General features: G+C 48.7%; 1 protein-coding gene across 1 annotated transcript; it reads right to left on the minus strand.

Annotated features, from left to right (window-relative positions):
- Nucleotides 1-157: 157 nt before the first annotated feature.
- LOC310670624 (uncharacterized protein) lies at nucleotides 158-5,300 on the minus strand. The gene is made up of 2 exons (XM_083426228.1): nucleotides 5,155-5,300; nucleotides 158-3,643 (listed from the first exon to the last, which is right to left on the minus strand). The coding sequence occupies exon 2, from the start codon at nucleotides 3,536-3,538 to the stop codon at nucleotides 2,177-2,179; it is 1,362 nt and encodes a 453-aa protein (XP_083282354.1). The 5' UTR covers nucleotides 3,539-3,643; nucleotides 5,155-5,300; the 3' UTR covers nucleotides 158-2,176.
- Between the last annotated feature and the right edge of the window lie 17,306 nt (nucleotides 5,301-22,606).

The raw sequence follows: 22,606 nt of genomic DNA on the forward strand, positions 1-22,606 counted from the left end.
ATACCTCACCAGAAGAGCATGAATCACTGGTATCGACTCGCATTGGCATCCGTCTTGTCTCGAGAGACAATGGAGTGTGCCTTCAGGGGTGATGTTCTGCAGTTCACTGCACGGGGCAGTGGTCAGCCGTACATGAGACAGCGCACGGAGCAACAGATATTTTGTAATGTAGAATTTAATGAGAAAAACAAAGGTTTTAACATCCAACCTACAGTTCAATTCATATAAATCTACTAAATTTTAAGTTGTGAGATGATGCATTTACATTTCTAGCCCAACTTGCCTGCTCTAGACTGGCAATTGAACTCTCTCTCTCTCTGTAAAACATGTTCCTCAGCCTGACTCCTTCCAGATGTTTTGGGCTCCCAAGTCTCATCACCTTCCCTCTCCACTCAGCATTGCCACAGATGATCAGGGGAGCTTGGGGTCTAGCAACATCTGGCAGACTGCTGGTTCCCCATCCCGGTCTAAGCTGTGCCATTCCGTTACAACACACCAGATTTATTTATTTCTCACTTAGTAGCTATGCACTTTGAACAAAAAGACCAGAAAAATACTCTGTTTCCTGTTAGCCACGTTTTTAAAAAGGCAGCATCAAATTATTATAAACGAGAACAGAATATGCATTTCAGATCCCTACCACCATTGCATTTCTGCATGCTCGTACCCATGGAACGCCAGATGTTTCCAACATGGTCTTAAAACAGGAGGGGGAACCCCAGGCCTGTGGGGTCAAATGTACTCTACTGTACAAAGGTAAGCGTCCCATCTCTCATCCCATCGCACTTCTGGCTATGGCCAGTGGTGGCTGGCGATGCCAATTTAAGGGCAACTGAGAAGTTGCTCTAAATGGCAACAGAAGTTCCCCCCTTGCCCTCCTCTTAATGCTGCATAGCCAGGCTGGCCTAAGACTGATGGGAGCTGTGATCCAAAACATCTGGAGGGCACCAGCTTGGGGAAGGCTGCTGTAATGGGATGTGTTGTGGCATCACTGTGAGATCGGACAATACCTCTCCCTGATCTTGCCCACATGTGTAGCTGGCACCACATCTTCTCTTCCTGCTCATTTGGGTAGCTGCCGACCTCTGAAACGATCCGTGTGGTGGTGTGGCATAAGACTGTAAGAAGAGCCCAAAATCCTGCTCAAGGCCAACCATTTGCCCCAATGGAAAGCCCAAAATAGGACCCGAGAACAAGAGCCCTTTCCTCTTCTGTAGTTTCCAGCAACTGGTATTCAGAGGCATGCGCTGCCTCTGACAGTTAAGGTAAAAGGTAACATTGGAATATCCAGGGTGCACAGGTTCAGATGACATACAGTGGAACCTCGGGTTACGTTACCCTCTGGTAACATAAACTTTGGGTTGCGAAAGCGGCAAACCTGGAAGTGTTTCGGCACTCGCACACACGCGGAAGCGGTCTACCGCCACGCGCGCATGCGCAGAAGTGGTCTCTCCGGTTGTGAAAACTTCGGGATATGGCCGGACCTCCGGAACGGATCCCGTTCGCAACCGGAGGTACCACTGTATTTCAGATTTTAAAAACCCTAGCACCACCTCCTGATTAATTTTGCCCCAATGTCGAATAGGTCTTCTAAATGTTTTGCCGAAATCTGCTTCCCTGCACTTTCCACCCAAATCTTGCCCTCTGGAGCCACAGAAAACAAGCCTGTTCCATATTCTGTGTGGTTATTTGAAGGCTGGTATAATCTCTCTCTTCCCACAATCTCTCTTCCAGGCTAAGCACACCCAGATGTTTCAGCTACTCCTGAAGGTGTCCTGATTTTCAGACCCCTTCCAGACCCCTCCTCTAGAGACATCCCACTTGGTCCGTGCACAGCCCAGAAATACACAGTATTTCCAATGCAGTCTGAAATTCCTGCATTGCATGGGGCTGAACTAGATGACCCTCAGGGTCCCTTTGCCCTCTACAATTCTATGGCCAATGTAGGTCAGAAATGGACCACACTCTATCTGGGTACTGACCACACAAATTCAACCCAAGTGCACATCCATATTTCCATATATGGTCCCATGTGGACGTCTGGTGATGCCGGAGGTGGGGAAGAAATGCTGAGTCAGTGAGAAAGCACTGAGTCGGCAGTCTCCCTCCCACCATGCATTTGTAAGTCAGACCAAGGAGAGACTTTGTCCAGTCAGGCCCAGTGAATTATACTGTGCTATGAAAGCACTGAGTTCCACCTGAAGCGTTGCCCACCATCTTTACCATCATAAGCTTTCTCTCCCGTATGGGTTCTCTTGTGCTTAATAAGCGACTTTTTGTCAATGAAGCTTTTATCACAGTCAGTACACCGGTATGGCTTCTCCCCTGTATGGATTCTCATATGTGAAACAAGGTTTCCTTTCTGACGGAAGCTTCTCCCGCATCCTGAGCATTTATACGGCTTCTCTCCTGTATGAACCCTTTTGTGATTCACAAGCAGGGAGCTAGTGTTGAAGCTTTTCCCACACTCAGGACATTCGTAGGGCTTCTCCCCTGTATGGATTCTCACATGTTTAGTAAGGGACGATTTAACCCGGAAGCCTTTCCCACACACAGTACACTGATAGGGCTTCTCTCCTGTGTGGGTTCTCTTGTGTGTGATAAGGTTTGATTTTGAATTGAAGCTTTGCCCACAGTCTGAGCACATGTAGGGTTTCTCCCCTGTGTGTAGCCTTTTATGCTCTATAAACTGAAAGCTGGTGCTAAAGCTTTTCCCACAATCTCTGCATTCATAGGGCTTTTCCCCTGTGTGGATTCTCACATGTGAAACAAGGTTTCCCTTGTTGACAAAGCTTTTTTCACAGATGGAGCATTTGTAAGGTTTCTCCCCTGTGTGAGTTCTCACATGCATCATCAGCGAAGTGCAATGAGAGAAGCATTTGCCGCACTGGGAACATTTATACGGCTTCTCCCCTGTGTGGATCCTCATGTGGGAAACGAGATTTCCTTTCTGGCTGAAGCTCTTCCCACAATCTGAGCACTGATAGGGTTTCTCTCCAGTGTGGGTCCTCTTGTGCGTGACAAGATGTGATTTCTTACCAAAGCTTTGCCCACACTCAGAGCACTCGTAGGGGTTCTCTGCTGTGTGGGTTCTCTTGTGTGCAGTAAGGTTTGATTTCAGATGGAAGCGCTGACCGCAGTCTGAACACATATATGGTTTCTCCTCTGTGTGTACTCTTATATGATCAATAAACCCATAGCTCGTGCTAAAGCTTTTTCCACAATCTGTGCATTCATATGGTTTATCTCCAGTGTGGATTCTCTCATGTGTATCCAAGTGGGTTCTGTCATGGAAAGTTTCCCAGCATGATGAGCATTTATATTGATGTCCTCCTCTCTTCACACTGTCATCCTCAAGAAACTCAAAGCTCTGATGGAGGCTTTTTCCACAGTCTGTGCCCATAGTTCCCCCTTTACATATGAGGATTCCTTCTTGGAAAGTACTTTCATTTAAACTACTATCTCCATCTTCACAAAGGAACGCTCCTTCTGTTGCCTTTTCAGGTTGTCCTCCTTGTCCCTGTTGACTTCCCGGCATCTCTTCAACCCCAGAACGTTTGCCACTTTTGGATGATAATAGGATGGGGAAGGTCACACCATTCTAGCGAAAGATCTTCCTTCTGCTTGTCTAAGTCATCACCTTCTGGAACAAAACAGAAAACACGGGACGATGCTTTACATTTAGATGTTTCCAATGATCATATATTGATTTGATAAAGGTGATATAAACAAGACTTTGGGCAGCCTCTTTACTCCTCTGTTTGCAGGAGTCAGCAATTAAGTCAGGATTTATTTAACTCACTATAGTTTCCATTTCAACTGAACCAGGAAGCCATAATTCACAGCTTCACAACAAACCAAGATATTTAGCCAGCTTCAAACAATGGGTTTACACCCTGGCTTGTTCTGAAACAGTTAACCACAGTTTCGACTAAACTGGAATAGCTATTGAGTTGAAGAGTTCCTGGTTTGTATAGCTCTGTTTTTCTTTTGGACTGCAATATCTGGAATTGGATGTTTCCTCCCCAGAGTTGTTGCTAAGAAAAATGACAAAAAACACACCACAGATGCATTTGTATCAGTTGTTTCTTTGTGATGTTTCATTACCTCCGTGTTATCTCCCCACCCTTGTTTTTGCTCTCTTAATTTTATTATTTTATTTCAAGTATTCCTTTGCTGCTTTTTGGGACAAGCCATCCGAAGGCAGCGTGCACACGTGATTCAAAACCTAAAACAGAACTGAAATAATTAACTTTGCCATGACGAAACAAAAAAGCCACAGTCTAATGGTTTGAAAAGACAAATTCACAGTGGGTAAGGCTGTTTGGCTACTAGCCACGATCTCACATAGTAAGCTGCCTTATACTGAGTCAGGTCCATTCAGCTCACTATTGTCAACACTGACAGGCAGCAGCTTCCAGGTGTACCAGCCTGAATAAAATATTTGGGGACGACGACAGGTAAGCCCCACCACACATAACTGATTAGAGTGGTACCTCGGGTTAAGTACTTAATTCGCTCCGGAGGTCCGTTCTTAACCTGAAACTGTTCTTAACCTGAAGCACCACTTTAGCTAATGGGGCCTCCTGCTGCCGCTGCGCCACTGCTGCACGATTTCTGTTCTCAATCTGAAGCAAAGTTCTTAACCCGAGGTAATATTTCTGGGTTAGCGGAGTCTGTAACCTGAAGCATATGTAACCTGAAGCCTATGTAACCTGAGGTACCACTGTACATGGCACACACACACCGTTTGAATGACAATGCTCATCAACTTTGGGAGGGGGCCCTCAAATATTTTATGGGGAGGCTGAAGGGACCTCGGTCCCCAGGAGTTGGCTCCTAGAGCCGCTTTGCAGTTTCAGACAGATGTGTTTCCCAGCCCCAGGGATTGGACCTGGGACCTTCTGCATGCAAAGCAGAGGCTCTAACCACTGAGCTGCAGCCCCTCCCCAAGAAAACAAATACCTGCCTGGAAGCTCCCACAGAAGCTCCCTTCCAGCCCCCGGCTCCTCAGCAATCTGATAGCCTGCGAGGCTCCACAGGGCTCTTTGTCTGCATTTGGCTGCTGCAGAAATGGGCTCCTCTGTTCCCCGCCGCCGCCCAGCAGCTGTTTCTTCCTAGGCTTTCTTTCTCTCCTTCCTTGCTTTAGCTCACCTGCTCCGCACGGTCTTTTGTCTTTGCATTGCACCCACAGCTAGGAATGCAACCGGCAGCAGAGGCTCCAGACCTAAAGGCTATTTCGCAGCACAGTGCGAGGGAGAGGAGCGGGAGGCGGAAGAGGAAGATGCCCTGCGCTGTTTACTTATTTTCCCCAGCCTCTCTAGGATCCGCAACTCTGTTATGTTAACTCCTAGTCCTCTGGAAGAAAGTAAAAGGTAAAGCGACCCCTGACCATTAGGTCTAGTCGTAACCGACTCTGGGGTTGCGGTGCTCATCTTGCTTTATTGGCCGAGGGAGCCAGCTTACAGCTTCCTGGTCATGTAGCCAGCATGACTAAGCCGCTTCTGGCGAATCAGGGCAGCGCACGGAAATGCCATTTACCTTCCCGCCAGAGCGGTACCTATTTATCTACTTGCACTTTGATGTGCTTTCGAACTGCTAGGTTGACAGGAGCAGGGACTGAGCAACGGGAGCTCATCCCGTTGCGGGGATTCGAACCGCCGACCTTCTGATTGGCAAGTCCTAGGCTCTGTGGTATAACCCACAGCACCACCAGCAAAATAATCTCCAGGGCTTGAGGGAACCTAAGGAGCTGCTACCTGTTTGCCTGAAAGGATTTATGCCAAGGAAGGGACCGCTCATTTGTGCCACCAATGTAGAAAGAAGCCTCATCATGCAACAGTGCTAATCCTGTGTATGGCGTTCATTCAACATTGCCAGTGCTGTGAGTGACCTGGGTGCGAATCCAGACCGGCATTTTCTCTGCTGACATGCAAAGAAGGCACAGGCAGCCAAAAGCTTGCAAGCGTCCTGTGAGGGTGGGATTCAAACCCACAGCACAGTGCGCAACAGATTAGCAGTCCATGGCCTTCACCACTTGTCCATGTCATCCGGAACATGATACCCACAGCTGGGTGGCCTTGCATCTTTCCAGCTAAAGCCCAGATGTGCTAAAAAAATTGCATCACAGAGATCTCCACCCCTCTTGGCCTGAGGTTTTACTCAGCTAAGAGAAAACCAGTTATAAAAGCCATTTCAGGTTCCTTTTCCCAAACCGGAAGGGGAGCATGCTGAGCCCATAACCCAGAGGTTGATAGAAGAAAAATGTCTTCTGCTATTCTGCTGCTGCCTCTTGCTTCTGCACTGGACACAACATGCAAAAAGCTAGAGGTCCCTACACATTTTGGTCAGGGTGCTGAAAATCTCCTCTGGGCCATCCAATCACACAGGAAGTTTTTCCTCAGCAGACATTCTGCCCAGGAAGGAGAAGGTCCTCATCGTCTGCACCAGTGGTGTAGAGGCATCATACGAGGTTCCCAATCTTGTGACCCGGGTTCGAGTCCCGGCTGGTGCATACCTTCCTGGGTTTTTTTTTCCAGCCTGCCAGCTAGAAGTTTATACCTTAAGACAGGGTTTCCCAAACCAGTGGCCCACAAGCTTCATTCAGGTGTTCTGCAGAGTGCTGTAAGGTTACAACTAAAAATCATTTAGTACAGCGCATTACAGCTGCTACAACAGGCAGGAAACGTTATCAAGTGGTCCACCAAGATCCTCAGCAATTGTCAAGTGGTCCTTGGGGGAAAAATATTTGGGGACCACTGCTCTGGGACTTCCAGCCAGTGGGGAAAAGGGCTAGCAAAGATAATAACTGATTTAGCCACCTCATCATGGGCGTAATGCCTGCAGCCGTCCCTGGGTGGGCTTGAACCACCAACCTTCTGGTTAACAGCCAGACGCGCTAACCCATTGCGCCACAGAGACCTGGGTGGTAGCATCCTTGGTCTGAGATCTTAATAGTGGAACACTCCTGACAGACTAAGAATGGGATGTGCATGTGTCCTTATACCAATTTCCCAGTTTACATGGAGAAAGAGGAGGAGGAACTGTCCTGCAGCTCAAAGGGTCAGTGGCAGAACTGGTGTCCACTTCAACAACTCCACAAGTGGAGTGGGAGCAGGGTACTCAACAAGCAAGCCTTGAAGAGTTAAATATTATGGGCTAGAGTTAGACTCCACCCTTTGAATGTTCCTTTGCTCTGCTTTTCAGTTTCAGCAGTGTTCTCCACCTGGCCAGAAATAAAGCAGTAAGAGTCACACGTTTATTTATTCTGCAGTTATGATGAGGAGGGAAAGCAGTACTGGGTGCTTATTGCCAAAGGGTGAAATAAGGAGATAAAGTGATCTGGGAGGGGGAAAAACTACCCCAAGTTCCTCTTTCTTATTTTAAAGCACTCACTATATTCACAGTGATAGTGACTCTTTTTGGCTGTTTGGATAATGTGCTGAAATCCTAGGGAAAAGGGCTACTGAGGGTGGGGGCTTGAAACCCCATGTGGGCAGAACACAACAGATTAGCAATTCACCACTCAGGCTCCTCATTGCTGTTGGGTTTCCAGCAGCCGTCCCTGGGTGGGCTCGAACCACCAACCTTCTGGTTAACAGCCAGACGCGCTAACCCATTGCGCCACAGAGACCTGGAGAAAGGTGCCCCTCAATCTCTTATTATGCTTCCTTTGATGCCATGCAAAAGAAAAAGGTCCAATTTTATGCTCTGCAAATAACTGCTGTGGGCCAGGCAAGCCCACAGGAGGTTTTCCTTTGGCAGGACCACTTGCCTGGAAGGAAAGACCCGCATCAGCTGCACCAGTACTGTAGACCAGAGGCAACATGTGAGGTTCCCGATCTTTTGACCTGGGTCCGATTAATGGGGAAAAGGGATGATGAGATAGAATCCAAACCCACATGTGCAGAGGACAACATCCTGGAAAAAGTGCCTGCAACCGTCCCTGGGTGGGCTTGAACCACCAACCTTTTGGTTAACAGCCAGACGTGCTAACCAGTTGCGCCACAGAGACCTGGGCAGGGCTGCCCCTCAGTCTCTTTTATCCTTCGGTTTTGTTGCCAGAACTGGATAGATGACAAACGAACTGATGATGCACACTAGGCTCTTCCTTGCTCCATCCAGCAGAGTGGCGCAGCGGAAGCGTGCTGGGCCCATAACCCAGAGGTTGATGGATCGAAACCATCCTCTGCTAGGTACTTTTACTTTTTGCCTTGGCAAAATGTGGGTGTGAGTGGAAATTATTTCTCTGCAGCTACTAAGTAGGAAGCTGCTGTGCCGCCCTCCTCTGGCAACAAGCCTAGGAAAAGGAATATTGTTGAAAAGAAGAGAGAGATGACATGCTAATATTGCTTTGCTGTTAGCAGGATCCAAAGGCACACGCCTCCATTGTCTCCCAAGACGGGTGGATGTCAACCATCTGCAATAGCCCAGGTGGGAAAGTCTGTATCTTCCGTTTGTAGAATGAAAATAGCCACGGCAACTGGAGACATGGCATGATACTGCCTCATTACAGGTTGGGGAATCCATATAAAGTCATTCCCAGACCAGATACCTAGCTGACAAATGATGCAATGATCCACAGCCAGCCACTTTCTCCCAAGCAGCTAGCAGAGTGGCGCAGCGGGAGCGTGCTGGGCCCATAACCCAGAGGTCGATGGATCGAAACCATCCTCTGCTAGATGGCAGTGACTGTCTTTTGCTTTTTCCTTGGACAACCCACAAAAGAAAAGGGGAAAAGGATCCCTTGTCTTCTGCTGAGTAGGACAGCACAGCAACTCCCTCCTCTGGCAAAAGGCCTGGGAGAAAGGATCCTACCGCCACTTTCCACGTTTCTTATTCTCTTCCCGCAAGAAAGGAGTTTTTTCCTTCCCCTTACCTTGGCAGGGGTTTCGAGGTGGATACATCTTGGTTGGCTGCTGAGAAAAAGCTGTGTGCCTGCCTAGTTTATCCTTTGAATCAGAATGTGAAAGTTGGAAGGGGTCCTGGAGGTCCTCTAGTCCAGCCTGATGCTGAATGCCAGACTGACAATGCAGGGTGCAATAATAGCATGGATGCTGGAATCTGGAGACAGAGGCATGTATTGCTCAGCGCTGGAAACAGAGCTGTGGCTTGGGGCTTCTACTGCAGACTGAATGCTGCAAACCCCTAAATCTGGTGCTCAGATTGTATATAGCAGGCATGTCCAACAGGCACGTCTAGCAGTAGATCACTGGCTCCTGAACCCCCAAAAACAGGGTTTCCTTCCTAAAAAAAGGTCAACAACTTTGACCTGAACACCAAAAAAGGAGGTAGATCACTGCCAGTTTTTAACTCTGTGAGTAGATTGCAGTCTGTTGGGAGTTGGCCACCCCTGGTATATAGCTTCAATTAAAGCCATATATCCTAAAGACACCACAGTCTCCATTGAGCTTTGTTCAAAAGAAACTGAACCCTGGGTAAAACACTGCAACCCCTGGAATCTCTTGCCACTTGGAGACTGGGGTGTGTGCAACACTATCAAAGCATAGCAAGCACCTTACTAGCAGGTTGGACCAAAGCAATAGCAGCACGCCATCTTCCTTCGAAGCGATTCCTTCTGCCAGGCGTTTTGCCAGAGGAAGGAGTTGCTGTGCTGTCCTACTCAAAAAGGGATCCCTTTTTCCCTTTTATTTTGTGGGTTGTCCAAGGAAAAAGCAAAAGGCAGCCACTGCCAACTAGCAGAGGATGGTTTCGATCCATCGACCTCTGGGTTATGGGCCCAGCACGCTCCCGCTGCGCCACTCTGCTAGCTGCTTGGGAGAAAGTGGCTGGCTGTGGATCATTGCATCGTTTGTCAGCCATCCTTCCCTTTCTGGGAATGTTCAGGCCAAAAAAGGCTGAGGGGCAGAGTCTCTGTGGTACGATAGGTCTGTGCATCTGGATGTTACTTTGGAGGATGCTGTGGGCACCGCATCCCTCATAAAGCAGATGACTGGTGAAGCGGATGGACTGCTAATCCATTGCACTCTGCACATGTGGGTTTGAATCCCACCACCCTCAGCTGTTTGCAGACTTTTGCCTGCCTGCACTGTTTTTGCTTGTTGACTGAGCAAAAGGCAGAGGAAGAGATGCTGGGCAGGGCTGTGATGTCATCCTTTTTAGATCATAAGACTGATGACAGGAATTGTCTCATTACCGATCTGGGCTTGAGTCTTGACTGGTGCATTCCTTCCTTTGCCTTTAAAAAAAATTACACACACACACACACACCACCCTATACCCAGGGGTTTCAGGGCGGTTCACATAAAAGATCAGCATAAAAACCACAATATATAAAAGCAACATAAAAACAACAACCCAATAACACCCCATCTCCCCAAAAGGGCCACATTTTTAAAAGGGCATAGGATGTCAATCGGATCAACCAAAGGCCTGGTTAAAAAGGAGTGTTTTTGCCTGGAGCCTAAAGGTGTATAATGAAGGCACCAGGCGAACTTCCCTGGGGAGAGCGTTCCATAGACAGGGAGCCACTGCAGAGAAGGCCCCGTTCTCGTGTTGCCACCCTCCAGACCTCTCAAGGCACACAAAGGAGGGCCTCAGAAGATGATCTCAGGGTCCACAAAGGAGCCATTTCAGAGGGGCAGACCAGCACTCCCCAACAAAAAGTCTGCTTAGATATTGTACTCCTAAGGGGCTACTGAGGGTGGGCTTGAACCCCCATGTGTGCAGAGGACAGTAGATTAGCAATTCACCACTCAGCCACCTCATTGCAGGTAGAAGGCCAGCAGCCGTCCCTGGGTGGGCTTGAACCACCAACCTTCTGGTTAACAGCCAGAAATGCTAACTGATTGCGCCACAGAGACCTGGGCAGAGGTGTTTATTGGCCTCTTGTTATGCTCGGTTGCTTGGGAAGTTAATTTTTTATCAGACCTGTGCTATGGTGCCATCAGAGGTATGCAAGGTGATCTCTGTCTTTCCATTCTTTCAAGCGATGACCACTGTATCCAACTGCCAAGATGTGGCTCTCTGCTCATCAGATGTCCCAGTGACTGGCAGGTTTCCCTCCACTGTCCAGCCAAAGGAATGCACATGGTAGATAGTTAATTCTTATTTGTCAAAGTTGACACTGAACACTCTTTTCTACAACTCTGAAAACCCAGGCACACCAGTCTAGAGTCTAGGCAGTTATTCCCCAGAGCAGCTGCAGCAACAGGGGACCACTCCACGAATTGATGCATCTTCCCCCAATGGGCTGCGTGCACACAGCCGGAGACTGCGCCCGCGTGGAAACTGCCTCTGCTCATCCCTCTTCAGTCCCCTCCTGGTTCTGGAAGACAGTTGTGCAGGAGGGGGTGGGGAAACAACTGGCCTTTAACTTTCCTGGTTTACTCTTCTTCCCCTTCTACCGACTGAGCCTGTGCTCCACCCTCCAACTCTGACATTTCCCCTGCCTCCAACTCTTACCTCCAGGCTGGCACAGTTCCCACAAATCACTGACCCCTTCCTCCGAGTGAGACTGCAGCCCCTCTCCCCCGTCTCAGAGTTGCCTGTATCCTGCCAGCCCCTGCCTTTCCCTGCCAAGTGTTTCAACTCCATTGATGAAACCCTGCTACTTGGCATGATGTCCGAAGGCCAAAGACCCATTTATTAGCAGTTTGATACAGTGCTCGTCGTTTGAAGGTACAGAGGGAAAGAAAACACATTGCATATCCCTGGTGGTCTAGTGGTTAGGATTCGGCGCTTTCACCGCCGCGGCCCGGGTTCGATTCCCAGTCAGGGAATTCTTTTGCCATATGGCAGGAAGGTCATTCCCGCCAAATATTTGTTATGTCAACAGTACTGAACCTTTTCCAGGAACTCATGCTCTGGCCTAGACCTAATGCCAAAGGAGGGAGAGTACCCTACTCGGGAGCAAGAAAATACCCTTCTCCTCCAATTTGGAGGTTGTCCAAGACAAAGACAAAAGGCAGCCCTTACCGCCTAGCAGAGGATGGTTTCGATCCATCGAGCTCTGGGTTATGGGCCCAGCACGGTCCCACTGCGCCACTCTGCTGGATGGGGCATGAATGTGTGTTTGTCAGGGACCAGGAGTCGATTCTTTTTCATCAAGTGAGGCAAGGAATCTGAACTCAAAGGGCTGGCAGGGACAGCCCCAGAGGTGCTGCAGCCAGAAGGAGTTGTGGGGCCAGTGCCCCACCCCATCCATCAGGAGCATGTGACACTGCCATTCTCTGAGTGCCAAGGACTCCAGGCCAAAAGGATCTTTCCTGGCCAGGGGGCAGGAACAAGGGCCTTAGCTAAGGCAGAGTTTCTGTAGTGTAGTGGTTATCACGTTCGCCTCACACGCGAAAGGTCCCTGGTTCGAAACCAGGCAGAAACATGGTGCTCCACTTTTAATATTTTTTTTGGTAAAATATAGAAGAAATAACATCTAAAGCAAACATAGTGCACTACCCCAAGCAAAACGTAGACTGGATAGCTACTCACAACTTGAGCATTACAGTGGAAGCCAGAGATTTGAAAATCATTTTAAAGTCTCACAAGAAAAATCAATACGAAATTACACACCTCATATGTTGTTTGCCGATAATGTGGGGTACATTCTTGCTTGGGTAAATCTGGCCACAGAGATTTTTTTAGGGTCAGGTAGAATATGACCCAGTTGTGGGATCACATAAGTTATGACAGAGCACCATGTACCATCAAATGTACTTTTCAGTTTGACTCCCCTCAAATGTCTGTTCCACCCTTTAACTTCTCCAACTCAAGACTCCCCCACAAAAAACTATGTTCCACAGCCTTTACCGTGCTCATTGCTTGGAAGAATGGAGGAACAGAGATCAGCTTGCACATCCCTGGTGGTCTAGTGGTCAGGATTCGGCGCTCTCACCGCCGCGGCCCGGGTTCGATTCCCGGTCAGGGAATTCTTTTGCAAGATGGAAAGAGGGTCATTCCAGATGAACTTCTGTTATACCACCAGTGAGGAACCCCTTCCAGGAACTCAGACCCTGCAGCCTCGTTTATTTTGATCCCGCAGTTGTGGTGCCAGTCATGGACTACCTTGGAAGGTGGTGGACTCTACTTCGTTGAAGGTTGGCCCTCCAGCTGTTTTGGGACTACAATACCCATCATCCCTGACCACGGGTGCTGTTTCCTAGGGATGATGGGAGTTGTAGTCCCAAAACAGCTGGAGGGCCAAGTTTGGCCACCACTGGAGAAGGTGATCCTTGGGTTTCCTTCCAACTCTACGATTCTATGTTTCTATGGACATTCATCTTGATTTGTTTGTGGAGAGCTTAGACTGCATTGCTTCAAGCAAATTGCAATTCTACACTTCTCAGGGCATTTTCCTCCTGCTGTCTTTATTTGAAAAAGATCCAGCTTAGGGGAAGGGGCTTTTTGTGCAATAGACCCATTTCAACTACAATTGCTCACCCTGAATTTGGTATCCTGGCTAATTGGCCCTGCCTATAGCCAAGAGAAGGTGCCACCCTCCTCTTTCTTGCCCAAGAAGAGCCAAATGTGGGGGGTGCCATCCAGACCTGACAATTTATCAGTGGTTATTTTGTCTGCTGGACCAAGAACATCATTCTTCCTGGAACTGGTTCCTCCTTGAACTTGATCTAGTTCCTTTTCAAAAACTAACTTTCCCAGCACCGAGCATAACAGGAGGCAGAGAAACAGCTCTGCCCAGGTCTCTGTGGCGCAATGGGTTAGCGCGTCTGGCTGTTAACCAGAAGGTTGGTGGTTCGAGCCCACCCAGGGACGGCTGCTGGAAACCCAACCGCAATGAGGAGCCTGAGTGGTGAATTGCTAATCTGTTGTGTTCTGCCCACATGGGGGTTCAAGCCCCCACCCTCAGTAGCCCTTTTCCCTAGGATTTCAGCACATTATCCAAACAGCCAAAAAGAGTCACTATCACTGTGAATATAGTGAGTGCTTTAAAATAAGAAAGAGGAACTTGGGGTCGTTTTTTCCCCTCCTAGATCATTTTATCTCCTTATTTCACCCTTTGGCAATAAGCACCCAATACTGCTTTTCCTCCTCATCATAACTGCAGAATAAATAAACGTGTGACTCTTACCGCTTTATTTCTGGCCAGGTGGAGAACACTCCTGAAACTGAAAAGCAGAGCAAAGGAACGTTCAAAGGGTGGCGTCTAACTCTAGCCCATAATATTTAACTCTTCAAGGCTTGCTTGTTGAGTACCCTGCTCCCACTCCAATTGTGGAGTTGCTGAAGGGGACACCAGTTCTGCCACTGACCCTTTGAGCTTCAGGACAGTTCCTCCTCCCCTTTCTCCATGGAAACTGGGAAATTGGTATAAGGACACATGCACATCCCATCCTTAGTCTGTCAGGAGTGTTCCACTATTAAGATCTCAGACCAAGGATGCTTCCACCCAGGTCTCTGGGGCGCAATGGGTTAGCGCGTCTGGCTGTTAACCAGAAGGATGGTGGTTCGAGCCCACCCAGAGACGGCTGCGGGCAGGATTCCTGGACGAGGTGGCCGAGTGGTGAAGGCGATGGACTGCTAATCCATTGTGCTCTGCACGCGTGGGTTCGAATCCCACCCTCGTCGGCCCCTTTTTTGGATCTTCCTCTTTGGTGATTGCCGAGTAGGATTGTCTTCCATGAATATGGTCTTAATGGTGAGTCCATAAATGACTGTGGAGGCCAAATCTGGATCCACACGCCCTTCAACAGTGGCGACATTGGTTTCTGGGTGAGAGATGATCATGCTGAGGATTAGATGGGTTTTTAGAAGACGCCTGTGTGTGAATTTACTTTATGTGTGTAGATCAGGGCATGCTGACCAACGCACAGTCTTCGGAGTTAGGCTCTATCCCAGGCAGTGTCTCCCCTTCTCTTCTGAAACAGAATTCTTTCTCCCAGATCAGTTGCCAAAGGAGGGAAGGCCTGTAGTGTCCTATTCAGCAGCAGGAAAATCTCCTCCCCGCATTTTTGGGTTGTCCAAGTCAAAAGCAAAAGGTAGCTGCTGCTGACCAGCACACAGTAGCTTGGATCCATCAACCTCTTGGTTCTGGGCCCAGCACGCTTCCACGGCGCCACTTAGCTGTATGGGGTATTCCCCACCCCATCCATCAGGAGCATGTGGCACTGCCATTCTCTGAGTGCCAAGGACTCCAAGCCAAAAGGATCTTTCCTGGCCAGGGGGCAGGAACAAGGGCCTCAGCTAAGGCAGAGTTTCTGTAGTGTAGTGGTCATCACGTTCGCCTCACACGCGAAAGGTCCCTGGTTCGAAACCAGGCAGAAACATGGTGCTCCACTTTTAATAATTTTTTGGGTAAAATATAGAAGAAATAACATCTAAAGCAAACATAGGGCACTACCCCAAGCAAAACGTAGATTGGATAGCTACTCACAACTTGAGTATTACAGTCGAAGCCAGAGATTTGAAAATCATTTTAAAGTCTCACAAGAAAAAAACAATACGAAATTACACACCTCATATGTTGTTTGCCGATAATGTTGGGTACATTCTTGCTTGGGTAAATCTGGCCACAGAGATTTTTTTTAGGGTCAGGTAGAATATGACCCAGTTGTGGGATCACATAAGTTATGACAGAGCACCAGGTACCATCAAATGTACTTTTCAGTTTGACTCCCCTCAAATGTCTGTTCCACCCTTTAACTTCTCCAACTCAAGACTCCCCCACAAAAAACTATGTTCCACCAGCCTTTACAGTGCTCATTGCTTGGAAGAATGGAGGAACAGAGATCACCTTGCACATCCCTGATGGTCTAGTGGTCAGGATTCGGCGCTTTCACCGCCGCGGCCCGGGTTCGATTCCCGGTCAGGGAATTCTTTTGCAAGATGGAAAGAGGGTCATTACAGATGAACTTCTGTTATACCACCAGCGCTGAACGCCTTCCAGGAACTCAGACCCTGAAGCCTCATTTATTTTGGTCCCGCAGTTGTGGTGCCAGTCATGGACTACCTTGGAAGGTGGGGGACTCTCCTTCGTTGAAGGCTGGCCGTCCAGCTGTTTTGGGACTACAATGCCCATCATCCCTGACCACGGGTCCTGCTTCCTAGGGATGATGGGAGTTGTAGTCCCAAAACAGCTGCAGGGACAAGTTTGGCCACCACTGGACTAGGGGATCCTTGGGTTTCCTTCCAACTCTACGATTCTGTGTTCCATGGACATTCATCTTGATTTGTGTGTGGAGAGCTTAGACTGCATTGCTTCAAGCAAATTGCAATTCTACACATCTCAGGGCATTTTCCTCCTGCTGTCTTTATTTGAAAAAAATCCAGCTTGGGGGAAGGGGCTTTTTGTGCAATAGACCCATTTCAACTACAATTGCTCACCCTGAATTTGGTATCCTGGTTAATTGGCCCTGCCTATAGCCAAGAGAAGGTGCCACCCTCCTCTTTCTTGCCCAAGAAGGGCCAAATGTGGGGGACGCCATCCAGACCTGACAATTTATCAGTGGTTATTTTGTCTGCTAGACCCAGAACATCATCCTTCCTGGAACTGGTTCCTCTTTGAACTTGAATTAGTTCCTTTTCAAAAACTAACTTTCCCAGCAACGAGCATTACAGGAGGCAGAGAAACAGTTCTGCCCAGGTCTCTGTGGCGCAATGGGTTAGCGCGTCTGGCTGTTAACCAGAAGGTTGGTGGTTCGAGCCCACCCAGGGACGGCTGAAGGAAATTCGCCTGCAATGAGGCGCCTGAGTGGTGAATTGCTAATCTGTTGTGTTCTGCCCACATGAGGGTTCAAGCCCCCACCCTTAGTAGCCCTTTTCCCTAGGGTTTCAGCACATTATCCAAACAGCCAAAAAGAGTCACTATGACTGTGAATATAGTGAGTGCTTTAAAATAAGAAAGAGGAAATTGGGGTAGTTTTTTCCCCTCCCAGATCACTTTATCTCCTTATTTCACTCTTTGGCAATAAGCACCCAATACTGCTTTTAATCATCATCATAACTGCAGAATAAATAGACGTGTGACTCTTACTGCTTTATTGCTGGCCAGGTGGAGAACACTGCTGAAACTGAAAAGCAGAGCAAAGGAACATTCAAAGGGTGGCGTCTAACTCTAGCCCATAATATTTAACTCTTCAAGGCTTGCTTATTGAGTACCCTGCGCCCACTCCACTTGTGGAGTTGCTGAAGGGGACACCAGTTCTGCCACTGCCCCTTTGAGCTGCAGGACAGTTCCTCCTCCTCTTTCTCCATGGAAACTGGGAAATTGGTATAAGGACACATGCACATCCCATCCTTAGTCTGTCAGGAGTGTTCCACTATTAAGATCTCAGACCAAGGATGCTACCACCCAGGTCTCTGTGGCGCAATGGGTTAGCGCGTCCGGCTGTTAACCAGAAGGTTGGTGGTTCGAGCCCACCCAGGGACGGCTGCTGGAAACCCAACCACAATGAGGAGCCTGAGTGGTGAATTGCTAATCTGCTGTGTTCTGCCCACATGGGGGTTCAAGCCCCCACCCTTAGTAGCCCTTTTCCCTAGGAGTACAGCACATTATCCAACAGCCAAAAAGAGTCACTATCACTGTGAATATAGTGAGTGCTTTAAAATAAGAAAGAGGAACTTGGGGTAGTCTTTTTCCCTCCCAGATCACTTTATCTCCTTATTTCACCCTTTGGCAATAAGCACCCGGTACTGCTTTTCTTCATCATAATAAGTGCAGAATAAATAAACGTGTGACTCTTACCGCTTTATTGCTGGCCAGGTGGAGAACACTGCTGAAACTGAAAAGCAGAGCAAAGGAACGTTCAAAGGGTGGCGTCTAACTCTAGCCCATAATATTTAACTCTTCAAGGCTTGCTTATTGAGTACCCTGCTCCCACTCCACTTGTGGAGTTGCTGAAGGGGACACCAGTTCTGCCACTGCCCCTTTGAGCTGCAGGACAGTTCCTCCTCCTCTTTCTCCATGGAAACTGGGAAATTGGTATAAGGACACATGCACATCCCATCCTTAGTCTGTCAGGAGTGTTCCACTATTAAGATCTCAGACCAAGGATGCTACCACCCAGGTCTCTGTGGCGCAATGGGTTAGCGCGTCTGGCTGTTAACCAGAAGGATGGTGGTTCGAGCCCACCCAGGGACGGCTGCGGGCAGGATTCCTGGACGAGGTGGCCGAGTGGTGAAGGCGATGGACTGCTAATCCATTGTGCTCTGCACGTGTGGGTTCGAATCCCACCCTCGTCGGCCCCTTTTTTGGATCTTCTTCTTTGGTGATTGCCGAGCAGGATTGTCTTCCATGAATATGGTCTTAATGGTGTGTCCATAAGTGACTGTGGAGGCCAATTCTGGATCCACATGCCCTTCCACAGTGGCGACATAGGTTTCTGGGTGAGAGATGATCATGCTGAGGATTAGATGGGTTTTTGGAAGACGCCTGTGCATGAATTTACTTTATGTGTGTAGATCAGGGCATGCTGACAAATGCACAGTCTTCAGAGTTAGGCTCTATCCCAGGCAGTGTCTCCCCTTCTCTTCTGCAACAGAATTCGTTCTCCCAGATCAGTTGCCAAAGGAGGGAAGGCCTGTAGCGTCCTCCTCAGTAGCAGGAAAATCTCCTCCCCGCATTTTTGGGTTGTCCAAGTCAAAAGCAAAAGGTAGCTGCTGCTGACCAGCACACAGTAGCTTGGATCCATCAACCTCTTGGTTATGGGCCCAGCACGCTTCCATGGCGCCACTTAGCTGTATGGGGTATTCCCCACCCCATCCATCTGGAGCATGTGGCACTGCCATTCTCTGAGTGCCAAGGACTCCAAGACAAAAGGATCTTTCTTGGCCAGCGGGCAGGAACAAGGGCTTCAGCTAAGGCAGAGTTTCTGTAGTGTAGTGGTCACCACGTTCGCCTCACACGCGAAAGGTCCCTGGTTCGAAAGCAGGCAGAAACATGGTGCTCCTCTTCTTTTCTTTTCAAATATGCCTACCGAATTCTTTTGTAAGGTGTAGAAAGAAATAATATATAAAGCAAACAGGAACAAACATGGTGCACTGCCCAAAACAAAACACAGACTGGATATCTACCCACTAACTCAGGCTTCCTCAACCTCAGCCTTCCAGATGTTTTGAGACTACAATTCCCTGCATCCCTGACCACTGTGTCCTGCTAGCCTGGGATCATGGGAGTTGTAGGCTGAAAATATCTGGAGGGCCGAGGCTGAGGAATGCTGCACTAACCCTAGCATAAATGTAGGGGGTCCGAGAGGCCCTCTTGACCTAAGTGCCACTATTATTTCTTCTCTCTCAGTCATGACTCTGCTTGCAAACAGTGTGACCTATGTAGCTGGCACCTGCTCTTCCAAGACAGAGTTCACCTGGACAAGCTTTGTGGTTGGAAAGTTCCTGTAACAGTGGTACCTCTGGTGGCGAACGGGATCCGTTCTGGAGGCCCATTTGCAACATGAAAAGAGCGCAACCCACAGTGGCGCACACACGGGTTGTGATTCGCCGCTTTTGCGCATGTGCGTGACGCCATTTTGCCTGTCTGCGCATGCGCGAGCGGTGAAACCCGGAAGTAACCCTTTCTGGTACTTCCGGGTCGCCGCAGGACATATCCTGAAAGAATGTAACATGAAGCGGATGTAATATGAGGTATGACTGTATTGTCTGAATGAAACAGTTCACAAGGGAGAGAGTTGAAACAGAAGAACCACGTAACCTGCTTTAAGGGGAATTGAGCCCTCAAGTCTCACTAGAGACAAACCAAAAATTTTTCCTCAGAAACCCTTGTTCACGCTTGCTGCAAATTTGTAACCAAGTGACTTGATAGCCCTTGTGGTCTCTTCCAACTCTATGATTCTATGATTCTATGACCCATGCCGAATTTTAGCCAACCGATCCTACAATCAGGGGCCAGCTAAGCAGGTCACACTATTTGCAAGCAGGTGCAAACAGCAGGCATCTCCTACTTTAGGCTCAGGCCTCGTTCACCCCACAAAACATAGAATGATAGCATTGCAGAGTTGGAAGGGACCCCAAGTTGGGGGGCGGGGGGCAGACTCCTTACAACTCTCAGCCCTGATAACAACCTGGGAGCTCCCAGAAGTCTTTGGGGGAAGCCACAACTGTTTAAAGTGGTACCATGGAACTTTCAATGAGTGTTTCCCTTCACCAGGGAAGAGGATGACCAAATGCTGCTTTTCAGCTTCCTAACGGAGTTGGAACTCTTCACAGCAAGCAAAGAAAACCTGCAATTTGGCAGGATGTCTGACTGGCAGAGAACCATTTCTTAGCAGTTTAATATGGAGCTCATTGCTTGAAAGAACGGAGAGACAAAGATCAGCTTGCACATCCCTGGTGGTCTAGTGGTCAGGATTCGGCGCTCTCACCGCCGCGGCCCGGGTTCGATTCCCGGTCAGGGAATTCTTTTGCAAGATGGAAAGAGGGTCATTCCAGATGAACTTCTGTTATACCACCAGCGTTGAACCCCTTCCAGGAATTCAGACCCTGAAGCCTCATTTATTTTGGTCCCGCAGTTGTGGTGCCAGTCATGGACTACCTTGGAAGCTGGCTGGCTCTCCTTCATTGCAGGATTTTTGAAGGGAGGTTGGAGAGCCACCAATCAGGGGTTCTTTAGCTGCATTTCCTGCATTGAAGACAGTTGAATGAGGGGATCCTTGGGTTTCCTTCCAACTCTACGATTCTGTGTAAACTACCTTGGAAGGTGGTGGACTCTCCTTCGTTGAAGGTTGGCCCTCCAGCTGTTTTGGGACTACAATGCCCATCATCCCTGACCATTGGTCCTGTTGCCTAGCGATGATGGGAGTTGTAGTCCCAAAACAGCTGGAGGGCCAAGTTTGGCCACCACTGGAGTAGGTGATCCTTGGGTTTCCTTCCAACTCTACGATTCTGTGTTCCATGGACATTCATCTTGATTTGTGTGTGGAGAGCTTAGATGACATTGCTTCAAGCAAATTGCAATTCTACACATCTCAGGGCATTTTCCTCCTGCTGTCTTTATTTGAAAAAGATCCAGCTTAGGGGAAGGGGCTTTTTGTGCAACAGACCCATTTCAACTACAATTGCTCACCCTGAATTTGGTATCCTGACTAATTGGCCCTGCCTATAGCCAAGAGAAGGTGCCACCCTCCTCTTTCTTGCCCGAGAGGAGCCAAATGTGGGGGATGCCATCCAGACCTGACAATTTATCAGTGGTTATTTTGTCTGCTAGACCCAGAACATCATTCTTCCTGGAACTGGTTCCTCCTTGAACTTGAACTAGTTCCTTTTCAAAATGAACTTTCCCAGCACCGAGCATAACAGGAGGCAGAGAAACAGCTCTGCCCAGGTCTCTGTGGCGCAATCGGTTAGCGCGTCTGGCTGTTAACCAGAAGGTTGGTGGTTCGAGCCCACCCAGGGACGGCTGCAGGAAACCCAACTGCAATGAGGAGCCTGAGTGGTGAATTGCTAATCTGTTGTGTTCTGCCCACATGGGGGTTCAAGCCCCCACCCTCAGTAGCCCTTTTCCCTAGGAGTGCAGCACATTATCCAAACAGCCAAAAAGAGTCACTATCACTGTGAATATAGTGAGTGCTTTAAAATAAGAAAGAGGAACTTGGGGTAGTTTTTTTCACTCCCAGATCACTTTATGTCCTTATTTCACCCTTTGGCAATAAGCACCCCATACTGCTTTTCCTCATCATAATAAGTGCAGAATAAATAAACGTGTGACTCTTACCGCTTTATTTCTGGCCAGGTGGAGAACACTGCTGAAACTGAAAAGCAGAGCAAAGGAACATTCAAAGGGTGACGTCTGACTCTAGCCCATAATATTTAACTCTTCAAGGCTTGCTTATTGAGTACCCTGCTCCCACTCCACTTGTGGAGTTGCTGAAGGGGACACCAGTTCTGCCACTGACCCTTTGAGCTTCAGGACAGTTCTTCCTCCTCTTTCTCCATGGAAACTGGGAAATTGGTATAAGGACACATGCACATCCCATCCTTAGTCTGTCAGGAGTGTTCCACTAATAAGATCTGAGACCAAGGATGCTACCACCCAGGTCTCTGTGGCGCAATGGGTTAGCGCGTCTGGCTGTTAACCAGAAGGATGGTGGTTCGAGCCCACCCAGGGACGGCAGTGGGCAGGATTCCTGGACGAGGTGGCCGAGTGGTGAAGGCGATGGACTGCTAATCCATTGTGCTCTGCACGCGTGGGTTCGAATCCCACCCTCGTCGGCCCCTTTTTTGGATCTTCTTCTTTGGTGATTGCAGAGTAGGATTGTCTTCCATGAATATGGTCTTAATGGTGTGTCCATAAATGAGTGTGGAGGCCAAATCTGGATTCACATGCCCTTCCACAGTGTCGACTTAGGTTTCTGGGTGAGAGATGATAATGCTGAGGATTAGATGGGTTTTTAGAAGAGGCCTGTGCGTGAATTTACTTAATGTGTGTAGATCAGGGCATGCTGACCAACGCACAGTCTTCAGAGTTAGGCTCTATCCCAGGCAGTGTCTCCCCTTCTCTTCTGAAACAGAATTCGTTCTCCCAGATCAGTTGCCAAAGGAGAGAGGGCCTGTAGCGTCCTACTCAGCAACTTGTCTCTTGAAAGAAGGGAAGGACAGAGATCACCTTGTACTTCCCTGGTGGTCTAGTGGTCAGGATTCGGCGCTCTCACCGCCGCGGCCCGGGTTCGATTCCCGGTCAGGG

This window comes from Podarcis tiliguerta (genome assembly GCF_965153285.1).
Source record: "Podarcis tiliguerta genome assembly, chromosome: 2".
Classification (NCBI taxonomy): Eukaryota; Metazoa; Chordata; class Lepidosauria; order Squamata; family Lacertidae; genus Podarcis; species Podarcis tiliguerta.